General features: G+C 42.5%; 1 protein-coding gene across 3 annotated transcripts in view; it reads left to right on the top strand.

Annotated features, from left to right (window-relative positions):
- The first annotated feature begins 47 nt into the window (after positions 1-47).
- The window catches only part of eme1 (essential meiotic structure-specific endonuclease 1), a 45,188-nt gene continuing 28,568 nt past the window's right edge, over positions 48-16,667 (top strand). Inside the window, exons 1-3 of one of the 3 annotated variants that reach the window (XM_060844212.1) lie at positions 48-98; positions 4,745-5,686; positions 7,067-7,206. In XM_060844212.1, the coding sequence (XP_060700195.1) occupies positions 4,786-5,686; positions 7,067-7,206 (1,041 nt within the window). In that variant the 5' untranslated portion in view covers positions 48-98; positions 4,745-4,785. Of the gene's footprint in view, positions 99-423; positions 572-629; positions 662-4,744; positions 5,687-7,066; positions 7,207-16,667 lie in introns of those variants that run through there. The other 2 variants (XM_060844211.1, XM_060844213.1) reach the window with 2 other exon arrangements.

Below are 16,667 nucleotides of genomic sequence, written 5' to 3'. Positions count from 1 at the left end.
ATGCGCAAGGCAATTGGGGTTTCGTAATGCGCACGTGTCATTTTGACAGTTGCTCGAAAAGAGGAACCAGTGCCTTGAAGATCGATGTACAATATTAGGTATCTCTTGTTCAAAATGCTCATCAATGTTTTCAAAAGGCCTGTAAACAACTCCGAAACCTTTGTTTCTGGGGGACTTATTTTTATTTCCTGCTTTTAATCTGCTTTCCGGCTTTTGGGTGCTGAATAAATACGGATTTTCGATTGGCTCAACTGGTTGTCCATCACACCCGACCACCATTGCTATTAGGAGCAAGCTGATTGGTTCGGGAAACAGATTCCCATCCAATGTGTGACTGGTGGGCGGGGTTAGGGTGGTGGAGGCAATTTGGAGCGGCGCGCGCCGGCTCCTCCCCTTGCAACTGTCGATCCCCATCCCCTTTCCCCCTCCCCTCCCAGTGCTTCTCACCCCACCCCCCCCTCCCCTCCATTCTCCCGCTTCCCCAACTGTTCCCGCGCTCGAGATCCTGCTGAAGTTCGCGCGTTTAATGAATCAAATTGGGAGTTTGAAGCTGTGGTGACTGGCGCGCGAGGTAGGATCACTTTGTAGCTGATGTTCATCTGTCAGTTTCCCAAAATCATCCAGGGTGCACGTTGTTGTAATCTTCCCACGATATAGAAATGTAATATTTATTTTTATTTTCTGCGGTCTTTTGTATATCACGTATGTTCAGAGCGCAGTGCAAACTAATCAGTGCAGGTATCTCCACAATTTACTCATTGATTGATGCAACATCTTTTTAACATGATAAAACTAGTACGTTCTGTCCTGTAATCATTTTGCTTTGTGCCAGGCACGATTCCACACACAGTATTTAACGCCTAATTGTGTTTAAACTAACTCGCTTGAGTTTTTACTAAGCTCGCAGGAGGTTAGATGAGGGGAATATGTTTGATGTGGCTGCTGTACATTGACTTCCGAAAGCGTATGATAGAGTAGCGCAAATACTCTCGTGAAAGACCTTGATGCCCATGGAATAAAATGATGGACATAAGCTAAATGACCAGGAATGGATTAGTACAGAATATGTTTTTTTGGACCGAAGGTGTAAAATAAGGTTCTCCAGGCGTCAATACAAGAATCACTACTTTTCAAAGAGAATTAGGAAAGTATTTGAAGATAGAAAGTTTACAGAATATAATATAAGTACGGTTTTAGAAGTTGTTGTGGATTGATAATGTCTTTAAGGCAAGGGGTAAATTTGGGATTGAACAGAATTATGTAACTTAGAGTCGTAGAGCATGGAAACAGACCCTTTGATCCAATCCGTCCATGCCGACCAGATAGCCCAAACCAATCTAGTCCCACCTGCCAGAACCCGGCCAATATCCCTCCAAACGCTTCCCATTCATATATCCATCCAAATGCCCCTTAAATGTTGCAATTGTACCAGCCTCCACCACTTCCTCTGGCAGCTCATTCCATACACATGCCACCCTCTGCATGAAAAAGTTGCCCCTTAGGTCTCTTATATCTTTCCCCTCTCAACCTAAACCTATGCCCTCTAGTTCTGGACTCCCCGACCCCAGAGAAAAGACTTTGTCTATTTATACTATCCATGCCCCTCATAATTTTGTGACCTCTATAAGGTCACCCCTCAGTCTCCGACGCTCCGTGGAAAACAGCCCCAGCTTATTCAACCTCTCCCTATAGCTCAAATCCTCCAACCCTGGCAGCATCCTTGTAAATCTTTTCTGAACCCTTTCAAATTGCACAACATCTTTCCGATAGGAAGGAGACCAGAATTGCATGCTATATTCCAACAGTGGCCTAACCAATGTCCTGTACAGCCGCAACATGACCTCCCAACTCCTGTACTCAATACTCTGACCAATAAAGGAAAGCATACCAAATGCCTTCTTCACTGTCTATCTACCTGCAACTCCACTTTCAAGGAGCTATGAACCTGCATTCCAAGGTCTCTTTGTTCAGCAACACTCCCTAGGACCTTATCATTAAGTGTATAAGTCCTGCTAAGATTTGCTTTCCCAAAATGCAGCACCTCGCATTTATCTGAATTAAACTCCATCTGCCACTTCTCAGCCCATTGACCCATCTGGTGTTGTAATTTCAGGTAACCCTCTTCACTGTCCACTACACCTCCAATTTTGGTATCATCTGCAAACTTACTAACTGTACCTCTTATGCTCGCATCCAAATCATTTATGTAAATGACAAAAAGTAGAGGATCCAGCACCGATCCTTGTGGCACTCCACTGGTCACAGGCATTGTTCAAACTTCTGTTCAACAGCCAGAATACTTGTTATCAGAAATGATGTGGACATGTCGTGTTGAACTGGGGTGGACAAAGTTAAAAATCATACAACACTATGTTTAGTCCAACAGGTTTTATTTGGAAGTACAAGCTTTCGGAGCGCTGATCCTTTGACAGGTAGCTAGTGGAGCAGGATCATAGGATACAGAATTTATAGCAAAAGTTCATAGTATCATACACTGATGCGATATATTGAACAAACCTAGAAACACACATATACACACATGCTTACACTCACACAATCTCTCTGTCAGGCGTACGTGCACGCGCAAACTCTCTTTCCCTCACAGGTGCACACACACATATATATATAAGTCTGTAGAGTGAATTTGCATTTGCACATGCATTCTATTTTGTTCAAAAAACATCCAATCTATAAGCAGTCAATATCTTTAATGCATTGTCTGAGCTGAGATGTCACTTTTTTTAATAAAACCTTAAGTTACCTCAGGAACGTGACTTGGAAGAAATTCTGGGAGTTACACATTAATGAATCGAAACCTGCAACCCAATGTAAAAGATCTAACAGCAATCTAAGTTTGTTCAATATATCGCATCAGTGTGTGACAGTGTGGTCTTTTGCTATAAAGTCTGTGTGCAATGATCCTACTCCACTAGCTTATTGATGAAGGAGAAGCGCTTCATATCTTATACTTCCAAATAAAAGTGTTGAACTATAACTGGTGTCGTGTGACTGTTATCAGAAAGCCCAGGGTGAGTCTTGCTGGGAGCAGAGTGTAAACTGTTCACACCTTAAAACAAAGGCAAGAACAACTGTGTTGACAATGGACATGTTTTCAGTCTCAAAGATTTTGACAGAGAGAGAGTTTGGAATAAAAATTTTAGCAGTGTGTACAAAGAAATTAATGTCTCCCAGAGGAAGTGGTGGAGATGGGTACAATTACATTTGAAAGGAATCCGAATGGGTATATGAATGGGACAGTTTAGAGGGATATGGGCAAATACTGGCAAATGGGATTGAGTCAGATTGGGGTGTCTGGTCAGCATGAGTGTGTTGTATCAAAGGGTCTGTTTCTGTGCTGTATGACTCTATGGAGTATTGCTTCCAGTTTCAGGTCAAAGATTGCCATGAGATATGTCTTTATTAGATTCCCTACAGTATGGAAACAGACCCTTTGGCCCAACAAGTCCACACCAACCCTCTGAACCCATCGAGACCCATTCCCCTACCCTATATTTACCCCCTAACTAAGGCACCTAACACTATGGGCAGTTTAGCATGGCCAATTCATCTGAACTGCACATCTTTGGATTGTGGGAGGAAACCGGAGCACCCGGAGGAAACCCACGCAGACAGTCACCTGAGGCTGGAATCGAACCCAGGTCCCTGGCACTGCGAGACAGCAGTGCTAACCACTGAGCCGCTGTGCCGCCTAACTAACTAGCTGTCTCTTAACTAATCTGGAAGATTAATCCTGACGTAGCTGGGACTGGGAGAAGGAACGACTGAAGGTTTTCAGTTGAGGACTTCTTTGAAAACAAAGAAACAATTTTGAAATAAAACGCATTGTTTGAAAAATGCAGCAGATCTGGCAACATCTGTGGAGAGAAAGCAGAGTTAACATTTCAGGTCCTGTGACCATTCTTCAGAATTGGTCTTAGCTAGATGGGAGCCCAGTGAGAGAGAAAAGCAGTTGGGCAGACAAAGAAATGGGTAAAGGTCAGCCTTTTAAACAGCGTCAAGGCAATGAATTTGAGGAGGAAACAGAATTGCTACCAGTTGGCAAACCAAAAGATGAGCGCCTTGACAGATCTCCTGTAGGTAGTGCCACTGGAAATAATTATAGTATCTGAGATGCTACCTTCTCTGAGATTTGCATGAGTCATGAAAAACCCTTTCATCATAATATTTCTTTATCAAAAAACTATTAGTGAAGCCCAGCAAATTTTCTTCTGGTTATTATGTATATATTTTTTATTTCTTTACATAAAAAAAAAGATAAATTGATTCTTGTACCCTTTTTGTAATTTCCAATGTAATACTGCACCTTCCATATTAAATATCTTCACAGTTTCCTTTTAGCTTGCCATCAGTACTGTTTTTAGTTCTTAGAACAGGATCAATCCACTTCTTGGTTACCTGGATTGTGATTGAAAACTTGTTTGGTGGAATTAAATGGCAGAAAGTCCATGGGACTGTTTTCATGGCAAAGGAAAAAGTTACTGCCATTGGTCATGTGTGGACGCTGAGGCGATTGCTGGGTTAGAACAGAGCGTACATTATTGTATTTCTAATATGTGCTGGATGTTGCTGATACTGATGATTGGTGCCTGTATTCTATTGTTATTGTTTTATGTATATATTCAGTTGTCTTGTACCAAATCATTTTTTCGCCTTGAGCAGCACAAAACCCATCAGGACTTGCATAAATTTCTATATTTATGTTGCTTTTTTTTTTCTATTTGAGGTACGACAGCTTGGAGTTAATGAGGATGCTATGGTTTAACGATGGAAGAAGAAAGTAGTGACACAGATTTAAATAACGATTCATTTGAGCTGCCAGTTTTCAGCTTTACTGGCCTTCGAAACCACACAGCCTATGATGGTGCATTTGACTTCAAGCACAGAACTCCAGAACATACAAACTCAATTGTTATAGAAGGTTCAGACTCTGAAAATTGTGACCTTCCATTGTCCAAAACTGGCTGTTCTCAGACAAATCTTAGCCACTCTGTTAAATGCTTGCCTAAAGAAGTGGTAACAATTGTGAGTAGTGAGAGTGATTGTGATGAGGATCTTATTATCCCTCTCGCAGAGAGACTGGAAAGAAAGCTTACTAGAAACCAAAATGTGAATTCTGACCACTCAACTTGTAAATCTAGTCAAGAAAAGTCCAACCCTAACTCTTCCGTTGATGCTTCAATTCCCATTAATCCTCAACTTAGCCAAGGTGATTCTGAAATTAAGGAGACAGAAATTGCTCAGCTCAGTGCAGGCCAAGGCACAGAAACTGTTTATGTTAGACGGAAAGCTTTTCCTTCATATCGTACATGGAACATTTCAGATTCGGATGAGGGAGAAGAAGCGCGTGTATGGCAACCAACAACATCACATATTCCAGATTCAAATTCAGCTCAACTGCATGGTAGGAATGCACCATCCTCTACAAAAACAGCATCAGATTTATCCCATCCACAGAAAAAACTGAAAAGGAATGTAGCAGAAATAGAAAATGCTCGATCAGAGGCACTGAGAAAGCAGCAAGAAAGAGAGCAACGGCGAGCAGAAAAAGAAAATATTCGGCAGCAGAAAGAAGAGGAAAAAATGATGAGAAAGCAGTTAGCTGAGATTGAGAAAATGTTCAGGCCAGGGGAATGTCTCAAGCACATGCTAGTCTGCATTGATCCAGGTGAGTGTTTTAAAAACATTTGGAGGTAATGAGAAAGCAATTATGACATTTATTGAAGCAGGACTTAAACCTGGGTCTCTGGTGCTGTGAGGTTGCAGTGCTAACCACTGAGCTACTGTGCCACCCCTTTTAAATGTTGGAATTGTACTAACCTCCACCATTTCCTCTGGCAGCTCATTCCATGCATGCACCACCCTCTGCATGAAAAAGTTGCTCTGAGGTCTGTTTTATATCTTTCCCCCTCTGCCTAAATCTATGCCTTGTAATTATGGACTGTTCCATCCCTATCTATTTACCCTAGCCATGCCCCTCATTATTTTATAAACCTTTAAGGTCACCCCTCAGCCTCCGACACGCCAGGGAAAACAGCGCCAGCCTGTTCAGCTTCTCCCTATAGTTCAAATTCTGCAGCCCTTGCAACATCCATGTAAATCTTTTCCATCTCTTCATCTTTCTGTCAAATGAGAACAGGTTCTCCCATTCTACTTTTCCTGGATTCATAGTCATTTTAGTCATCCCACATACATGCTTTTACTCCTTAGCTTGGCTTCTCCAATTATTACCTGGTTGGATTCTTGAACCCCTTCCAACATCAGGTCAGATGAATTCAAACTTCAGTCATCTGCATGATATGAGATGTTTCTTGGTGTTTATGGATGCCTGTCAGTCACTGAATTTAATTTCAAAGCCTTTTCTTCATTCATCAATTCCTCTGCAAACTTGTTTGCCCATACCTTCTACTCGTTGGTTTGTACCCTCTATCAGTAAACCATTGTGAGTTGAGTGCACTTCTAACCTTGCAACTTCAAATTATTGTTCATTTATTCTCCTTCCACCTTCACTCCCATTTCACCATTGTTGGCAGAGGTGTGGTATCATAAAATCTTTGCATATGGAATTATTTTTCTAATCTGTGCAGCTTGCTATTATTTCTTGTATTCAAAAATCTCAATCTGTCTGTACATATCGCTTCCCTCACTTTCCCTAAAATTATACTTGTTGCATGTCAATTTTACCTCATCCTCGGTGATCTCTTTGGGGCATTTTGCTATATTAGAAGTACTATTGAAATTCCACTTACTACCTTTGATGCTTTGAATATAGTTTTGTTAATCGCTGTGAACAGTGGGTCCAATATAGGTATGCCTGCGTTCTTGAGGGCTCTCCCAAAATTGTGAGTTAGACACAGACGCATCTTTTGATTTTTGTCCCCATTTATTTTCTGATCTAATTGATACTATAGTTACCTCTGATTCGAAAGGTGAAATCTCTTCCTAAGACTTAAATATATAAGATTTGTTGACATATCAGTGCTACATTAGGAAGCCTTACAGTTGCTGCCACTCACCTGTGTCATATATTATCTGTTTTGTTACACAGGACTGCTTCAGATAGATGGTGGTGGACAACTGCTGAGCACTCTACAGACAATGGAGGTTAAGTGTATAATAGAAAATCAGACTATTCCTCATAGTGTGACCTGGAGGAGAAGACAGGCTTGTATTGCAGGGCAGCTGATGGTATGTGGTATTCTTTTGTTCTCAAGAAAGTTGGCTGGGGTTGGAAACGTTGAACTGTTGACGCTCCCTTCAGGACTGAGGGTTTTGGTGGCACAATTTGTGCTCTCAGGCTGTGAAAGATCCTAGGATATTACTGATGGAACAGAAAAGTTTTCCCTGTCACTATGGCCAACATTTATCCTTCAACCAACATTGAGATCTGAAACAAAAACTCAGAATGCTGAAGAAACTCAGCACGTATGCCAGGATCTGTGGTGAGACAGGGTAGTTCACATTTCAATTTCAATGACTGATCGTTGCTAAGAAAAGGTGGTATTTATGCTGTTAGTAGATATTGGGGCTTGTGTGCTGAGCCACCTCCAGTGAGGGGTCACCACTACATATGCATTCCCCTCCCTTGTTATCATTTCATAGGGACTGTTCCCTCTGGTACAGCCTGGTCCACTCCTCCTCCGTTGCCCCACTGCACTTGCTCATGCAACCATAACACTTGCCCATTTAACTCCTCCCTCCTTGCTATCCAAGACTTCAGACACACCTTCCAAGTGATGCTGCAATTTGGCAGCTCTTTATTCAGTCTAGTCTACAGTATTCCCTGCTCTCCGTGGTCTACTATACGCTGGGGAGATGAAATGTTGTTGAAGAAATTCTCCAGACTCAGACCTTAAGCATTGATAAAGTTTATTACGTGGTACCATGGGAAGCACACCTGTCCATAAATAACAGATTGGTGTAACTTCAAAATGTTATAGAATACGAGGATTGATATAGTGCATAAAATGGTGAGCTAACAGTTGCTCAATCAGTCACAGAACCACAAGATAGATGCTGATGGCTAAGGGCTTGCCAAAGTTATTCATTAATGAGCTATTGTTCAACAGGCCTTGAAACGATGCACACTACATTCGCATGCTGATTAGCATGTGTTTACAGATAAACAGTTCATGAGTTATGTGGGAAAAGAAGAGTTTCTCAGAGCTAAGGCTATCTTAGGGCAATGGGCAAAACCAAGGCAAATGCAGTACCATGACTGATTAAAGCATGGCTGCAAACAAGCAGTCCAGCAAAAAAAACTTCCACAACCCTTCCTTTTTGATCATAAGATCAAACAGCAGGTCAGAATTATCTGCAAAAGGGGGATTGTAGCTGGAACCTGGGGGAGTATCCGGTGGTGGAGGCTCAGAACCAAAAGGGTACTCCTCAGTATTCGGGTAAGGGATTTCCGCAAGGGGAATCTTAACCAACTGGGAAGTTAATGGGACTGAAGGTAGTAATAGCGAGCGAAAGTGTGCGTAACACTGTCATAGAGTTATAGAGATGTACAGCATGGAAACAGGCCCTTCGGTTCAACCCGTCCATGCCGACCAGATATCCCAACCCAATCTAATCCCACCTGCCAGCACCTGGCCCAAATCCTGCCAAACCCTTCCTATTCATATACCCATCCAAATGCCTCTTAAATGTTGCAATTGTACCAGCCTCCACCACTTCCTCTGGCTGCTCATTCCATACACGTACCACCCTGTGTGTGAAAAAGTTGCCCCTTAGGTCTCTTTTATATCTTTCCCCTCTCACCCTAAACCTATGCCCTCTAGTTCTGGACTCCCCGACCCCAGGGAAAAGACTTTGCCTATTTACCTTATCCACGCCCCTCGTAATTTTGTAAACCTCTATAAGGTCACCCCTCAACCTCTGATGCTCCAGGGAAAACAGCACCAACTGGTTCAGCCTCTCCCTATAACTCAAATCCTCCAACCCTGGCAACATCCTTGTAAATCATTTCTGAACCCTTTCACGTTTCACAACATTTTTCCAGATAATCAAATGCTGGATAACATAGTTTAGCCAAGCATTGGGACCTTGTGATCTTGCCAGATCATCTAATATTGGCTGATCGAATGCCAGCATACTGAAATATTGCTAACTGATCAATTAAAAAATTAAATATTTGACAAATCATGCTTTGTGAAATTGATTAATCCCTTTTCCATTGCAAATTTACCCACATCTGGACTTCAGTAAAGCATATACATGTCCTGGCAAAAGATGTAAAAACTTGACCCACCATCCACATAAAGAAAAGGACTGCATAATTGGTATATGCTCAACTCAGTTCCTTTTACAATAAAAATAGGTTGATGCTGAGAATCTAATATCACCTAACACTAAACACAAAGTCTTTGCAAATTGCAAACTAAGGTTGTCAGTTTCAACAACCGCCATGAAGGTTTCAGCTTGCAGAAGGAAAAAAAAATGTTGCTGAGCAGGTTAAGTGAATGAAATGTAGTTCTGTACATAACTGACAGGGTTACATGGCAACATTACTTAAAAGCTGCCCGATCTTTGGAACCGAATATACACACTGCAAAATAGTTCACTGTCTTCAGAACCATCTTCACAGTCAGAGGAATGAAGAGTGCACTATTCTGAACATCCTCCTTGTTTAAATTTAGTTCAGATGAACTGTTGCTGCCAAAAGTCAGTAATTTGAAAGCTGTTCCGTCTTGCCTATTTCTGCTCTCGGGTAACCTGGTTGCCATCAGTCACAGGCTAATCAGAAACAGGTCTGTCTGTTCCAAGAATGTTTCTCCTGGTTCAAAAGCTCATCCAGATTTTAAGGGTACCATTCATCCGTTCCATTATGCCTGAGGACTGGGGCTGATAGGGAATATGGTATCTCCACGCGATATCTCGTGCTTTACTAACATTGTCTGTGACTGCTGTGGTAAAGTGAGTGCCTCTGTCACTGTTAATGCTGCCTGGAATTCAAAACATAGGGATCACATTCTTCATGAGACATTTGGTCACTGGTCTTTCCTGGTTGGGAAGGCTCCTACCCATTTCGAAAACATATTGACAATTACCAACATGTGCTTAAAAACCCTGCTTAGCTGGCATGTGAATGAAATCAATTTGTAAATGATTAAAGGGTCTGTCAGGGATTGGTCGATGATCATACTTGGCTAAAGATTTAGCATTATTATTTTAGACTTATTAGACATTTTGAATCTTGTGCTTGTGCTGCTGCTGCACAGCCCAGTGTGTACCAAGTTTGTCATACTGCATAGATCATCCCTGCTTTTCCTGCATGGCCGACCCCATGGGCGGCCAGTGCAAGAACATGCAAGTAGGCTTTAGGGCAAATGAACCTTTCGTCAGGGTCACCATTAGCCCTAAAGAGGATTCCTTAGCTCCTATGCAAGTCCTAGCTGTCGCTCTCGGCTTGTGAGGCGTGTTGCTGTGCTGCCGATATCCCCTCTACTAGAATTAAAGATCTTTGTTGCTTCCTCTGCCTTTGGAGCTTGTAGTACCCATACAGTGGAAGCTAATGCTGCTTGTCTAGCAGCTTGGTCAGTACAAGCATTTCCTCAGGCGATTGGGTTGTCAGTGATGGCATGCGCGGCGCACTTTATCACAGCTATGGTGGAGGGGAGCATAACAGCCTGTAAAAGATTGTTGATAAGCAGGGCATGCTGCAGGGGCCTTCCAAAAGAGGTAACAAATCCTCTGTTTCCACAAGGTTCCAAACTTGTGTACCCTTCCAAAGGCATGTTTGGAGTTGGTGTAAATGTTAACAGACTTTTTGTCAGCAAGGATACAAGCTCCGGTCAGGGCAAACAATTTGGCTGCCTGCACAGAAGTTCCTTCCAGCAGCGCAGTGGATTCATCCATTTCAAGAGATGTGCATATCGTGTGGCCAGCTAGCATGAGGTGATCTGAGGGCTGAAAAAAGGAGCTGTCTGTGAAAGGATCATGTCTGGGTTCTATAACAGAGTTTCAGAGAGGTCGGGGCATGGCGTGACAATCTCTTGGACTACATGCAGACAATCATGGTCCTTTGCTGGGGAATCCTGTATAACAGGGAGGAGGGTGATGGGCTTTAAAGTGGGGTTGCAGTGAAGCTGAAGATTAGTGTGAGAAAGTAGGACGACGTCTTAACGAGTTCTCTTTGATGCAGTAAAATGCTGAGTCGCTGTGGAATTAAGTAGCAGGGAAACTGAATGAGGAACGAAAACTGTACAAGGATAATGAAGTACAATAGGGGTGGACTTTTCTATCATTGCATGGGCAGCTGCCACAGCTCATAAACAGGCATTCCCCTTATAGATGGTAACTGTACAGAGTAAAAGGCTACAGGACACCAGAGGTCCCCATGCATTTGTGTTAGAATTCTGGCTGCATATCCCTCCTTTTCATAAACATAAACCTGAAAAGGCTGCATGTAGTCAGGGATACCCAGAGCAGGTGCTGAGGTTAAATACCATTTAAGTTCCTTAAAGGCGTGTTCCATTTCAGGTATGTGGTTCACCTGGGTTGGCCGGTTTGGCGAGGATGCCTGGCGGAAAGGCACATCAATAACTTGATAGCCTGGTATCCAATGTCTACAATAATTCACTGTGCCCAAAAAAAGGACAAAACCTCAGTCCATGGAGTGGGAAGAGAGTTTTTTTTAAGAAGTTGAGGAGAGCAAGTTGATATTTATTGAGAGAGATTTTGATTCTTTACAAAATTACAAGAAAAATAACAATTTGAGAGTATAATGTTACAACATGAGGTAAACCTTCCTGCTTAATTTAAACCAGCAACACAGAAAAGGTTTATCCCATGCATTAATCTGTGAAAATTCGAGACTATTTAAAGTGAAAGTAACAACTTTATTTCTTAAAGTATAACAGAGAATAATTAACTAACAACTATTTATTAATTTCTCTATCTTTTACCTTCCCCTTCAACAATACTAGTCTGAGAAAACCTTGATTAAGATTTACCAAAAATTCAAGTTTTTAAAACCAGCCAGTTGTCAAATCTTTTATTTGGAACTTCCTGTGTTTTCTTTCCTTCTTCTTAGGGATTATGCTTCACAGGTCATGGAGAGCTATTAAGAGAACTATTTTTCAGGCAGTCTCACTATGCTGGTGGCATGGCAGTTCTCCCCTCAACTGTTTAATTTTCCCTGGTCTTATACCCCCAAAACATTGGATTGTGTCATTGACAATCTTAAAAGCCAGCATATAAATTCAAACTTGATTGGAGTTTGGTAATTTTTTAGGATATCTTTTAGACAATTTGGCCTAATTCAAATCTGTTTTGATGTTTCCAGGCAATCTAGCTTTCAACCTAGTGTTAGATTATTACCTTATTGACAATACTTGGTGCTGTCAGGTAGTTCTGCTAGCTTTTAACTCTCTTAAAGGTACAGTACACCCACATCTTCATAACAATAACAATAATAACAATAAACCACCTTCTACTCTACTTTACAAAACAAAATAATTACTCATACTACTTTTCAATAAATAATTAAACAAAATAAATTAAATTACGCCACTCAGCGCAACCCTACCAAAGCTCTCCATCATCGGGGGCATCAGTTAGCATACCTGTATTTATTCGGGATTCTGCCTCTCAGAGCACCCGGCCGATAAGACCCAGGTCTCGTGGCTAAACAAAGGCCCTAATTAATAAACTGACAAGTCTGTTTGCATTTGGTCCAGAAGGGACCACCACGTCTTATTAAAAATGTTCAGTTTTCTGGTGCACCGTATCTGTAAGGAAGTCTAGGGGGACACGTTCCGTAACTAACCTATACCGTCCCGACAGACCTGGAGGACTTTCCGAGATCCAACTCATTAATGTTCGTCCTCACACAATATTTAAGAATATTAAACAGCTTCTTCCCATGCTCATCTAAAGAAGGCAGATTCGGCAGGCCCAAGAGAAGAGATACCAGATCTACCTTGACTTCGGCCCTCAGGACTCCCTCCAAAACGTTTGCTATAGCACTCCCAATACTTGAAAAGTTTGTGGTTGTAATGGGTATGAGTACCAGATAGACCCTGTGAAGAACCTTAAGCCTGTGTTCTACTATAAATTGAGATCTTTCTCACCCTCTCCCAAATGTCCTTCCATACCTCTGAGATCTCCACTCCCAATTCTTGCACCCAGACCCCGCAGAGCCGTTCAATATCATTTGAGGCGCCACCTCCCAGTAAATGGTTGAAGATGCTAATCGGGAGAGTACCAGTCATCTAAAACACTCCTCTCTATATGAGACCTTTTAGGATCAACCAGCAGTGTGGTCATTTTCTGGATAAAGTCCCTGATCTGAATTTAATGAAAGAGATCCCTGCTGGGTAATTGATATTTGCAGTTAAACTGATCAAAGAACATAGTCAAGATTAGAGTGGTGCTGGAAAAGCACAGGAGGTCAGGCAGCATCCGAGGACCAGGAAAATCAATGTTTCAGGCAGGCGCCTTTCATAGGGAATGAGGCTGGGAGCCTTTGGGGTGGAGAGCTAAATGGGAGGGGGGTGCGGCTGTGGAGAAGGTAGCTAAGAGTGCAATAGGTGGACATCATGACCTGCCCCTAAAATTAGTCTCCCAGACAAGAAACTCCCCTGGACACCCATAACCTAAAACCAGAATCAATCAACTCTGGCCAAAATCCTGGCATTATTACTACAGATGTGTTAAAGGAGGTTTTATATAAACTGCCCTCGCTTTGTTGATTGTTCTCCATGCTTTAACTATATTAATGACACTCCTTTATAGGTTAGGGTATTGAGTACAGGAATTTGGGAGGTCATGTTACAGTTGTACAGGACATTGGTTAGGGAACTTTTGGAATATAACGTGCAATTCTGGTCTCCTTCCTATTGGAAGGATGCTGTGAAAATTTGAAAAGATTCAGAAAAGATTTACAAGGATGTTGCCAGGGTTGGAGGATTTGAGCTGGAGGGAGAGGTTGAGTAAGCTGGGGCTGTTTTCCATGGAGCGTTAGAGACTGAAGGGTGACCTTATAGAGGTTTACAAAAATTATGAGGGACATGGATAGGATAAATAGACAAAGTCTTTTTCCTGGGATGGGGAGTCCAGAACTAGACGGCATAGGTTTAGGGCAAAGATATAAAGAGACCTAAGGGGCAACTTTTTCACGTGTATGGTATGAGCTGCCAGAGGAAGTGGTGGAGGCTGGTACAATTACAATGTTTAACAAACATACGGATGAGTTTTTAAATAGGAAGTGTTTGGAGGGATATGGACCAGGTGCTGGCAAATCGGACTAGATTAGGTTGGTATATCTGGTCAGCATGGACAAATTGGACTGAAGGGTCTGTTTCCGTGCTGTCCAACTCCGTAATTGTGCTCATCTTATCCATAAACAACAAATTAATAAGGGGTCGCTTTGCCTGGGAGGCCTTAATATCCAGTCATATTGACCTCAGATCCTGACAAGCCCAGTCGTTCACAAAGGATAATAGGGAGCTTATTTGATATCTCTTAAAATCTGGAAGGTCTACCTCTCCCATTCCCTGGGGAAGCTGCAATTTGGTAAGCTTAATGAGAGGCCACCTGCGACACCAAATAAAAGAATTGGGAAGAACATTCAGGAAGGAGAGAGTTTAACAATGACTGCGATGCGGTCTTGAGACAGTGCAAAAGCTTGTGGCCCAAATATTGTGCTGTCTTTTAGCAAAGCTGCATCTTTTCAACAGATGCAGCTTATGTCCATCCTGAGCCAGGCAGCAGAACATTGCAACAGTGTCATACATGTAGGCAGGTGGACTGGAGGCCATTAAGAAATCATCAGCATGTTGAACCAAGGTGCTTTTACATGGCAGGTGGAGGTCTTTCAGGGTCCAGTGTACTGCACAGGCATATATACTGGAGGCTGTCTGTGTACCGTTGGGGAAGCCGTGTCCATGTATATTGATGGCCGCTGTAAGTAAAAGCCAAAAGGTACTGGCTATCTGGTGACAATTTAATGGAGAAAAAGGTCACGCAGAGGTCAATGACAGAAGAAACACGTGGCAGCAGCAGAGAGGCTAGTAAGGATGGCATTGGTGTCAGGCACCACTGGGGAGCAGGGAACAACAGAGGCATTGACTGCCCTCAAGTCCTGCACAAATCTCCATGGTCCTGGTTTTCCTAGCTTAGGAATAGGAAGGATAGGAGTTGCAGATGCTAGTGGTAGGCACCAAGATGCCTTGCTGGAGGAGGGAATCAATAACTGGTTTTATACCTTTGGCAGCTGGTGACATATTGTACTGTCTAACAGAGGATAGGATGGTCCCATGTTTCACAGTGACCATATGAGGCGGAGCCAAAAGGATTAGATCTGTGTCATTGGAGTGCTATGCCCATAATGATGAGCAATAAGGGACTGTCATAGGAGGGGGAGAATGATGGGGTCTGCAAAGTAAAGGTTATATCTTTGGATGAGGGAAAACAACGTACACAAATCTCCTGCCCTAAGCAGGCAATCTGCATGATCCAGGGGTTGAAATTCCTTCGGAAAAAAATGTAACCATATAAATCACTAAACCAATACATTTGTATCCTTCATTTGAAACAGTCAGGTAGGGCATGGCAATCCTACACTGATTAAAAGCCCCTCTGATTGAAATGCTGAGAAACATTCATACATGATGAAAACATTTGCCTCAAAAAATCGGTGATGTTGTTTTATATTACCCAATCACCATCACACCTTCCACATCCCAAACTTGGGTAGACCTAGTTAACAATGATTGAAACTTGAGGAAATGAGGTAGGGTTATTTTGGAAAAGTGGTCTTAGAACATAGAAAAGTCCAGCACAGAACAGGCCCTTTGATCCACGATGTTGTGCTGAGGATTAATCCTAATCTAAACTAAAATAACCTAAACTACACACCCCTCAATTCACTGCTGTCCATGTCCCTCATGACTCTGCTTCCACCACCACCGCTGGCAATGCGTTCCATCCGTTCACAACTCTCTACGTATAGAACCTACCTCTGACGTCTCCTCTATACCTTCCTCCTAACACCTTAAAACTATGACCCCTCGTGGCAGTCAGTCCTGCTCTGGGGAAAAGTCTCTGGCTATCGACTGGATCCATGTCTCTCATTACCTTGTAGACCTCAATCAGGTCACCCGTCTTCCTCCTTCTCTCCAGAGAGAAAAATCCGAGCTTAGTCAACCTCTCTTTGTAAGACAAGCCCTCTAGTCCAGGCAGCATCCTGGTAAATATCCTTTGCACCCTCTCCGTAGCCTCCGCATCTTTCCTGTAATAGGGCGACCAGAACTGGACTCAATATTCCAAGTGTGGTCTCATCAGGGTTTTGTAGAGCTGTAGCAAAACCTCGCGGCTCTTAAACTTAATCCCCTGTTAATGAAAGCCAAAACACCATAAGCTTTCTTAACAACCCTATCCACTTGGGTGCAACTTTGAGGGATCTGTGCACTTGAAAACAAAGATCCCTCTGTTCCTCCAGACTGCCAAGAATCCTGTTTTTAATCTTACATTCAGCATTGAAGTTTGACCTTCCAAAATGCATCACTTCACATTTATCCAGATTGAACTCCATCTGCCATTTCTCAGCTGAGCTCTGCATCCTGTCTATGTTGCGCTGCAGTCTGCAAAAGCCCTTGATACTATCAACGGCACCTCGAACCTTTGTGTCATCAGCAAATTTA

This window comes from Hemiscyllium ocellatum, chromosome 25, assembly GCF_020745735.1.
Source record: "Hemiscyllium ocellatum isolate sHemOce1 chromosome 25, sHemOce1.pat.X.cur, whole genome shotgun sequence".
NCBI classification, from domain to species: Eukaryota; Metazoa; Chordata; class Chondrichthyes; order Orectolobiformes; family Hemiscylliidae; genus Hemiscyllium; species Hemiscyllium ocellatum.
This window is presented reverse-complemented; position numbering and strand designations above follow the sequence as displayed.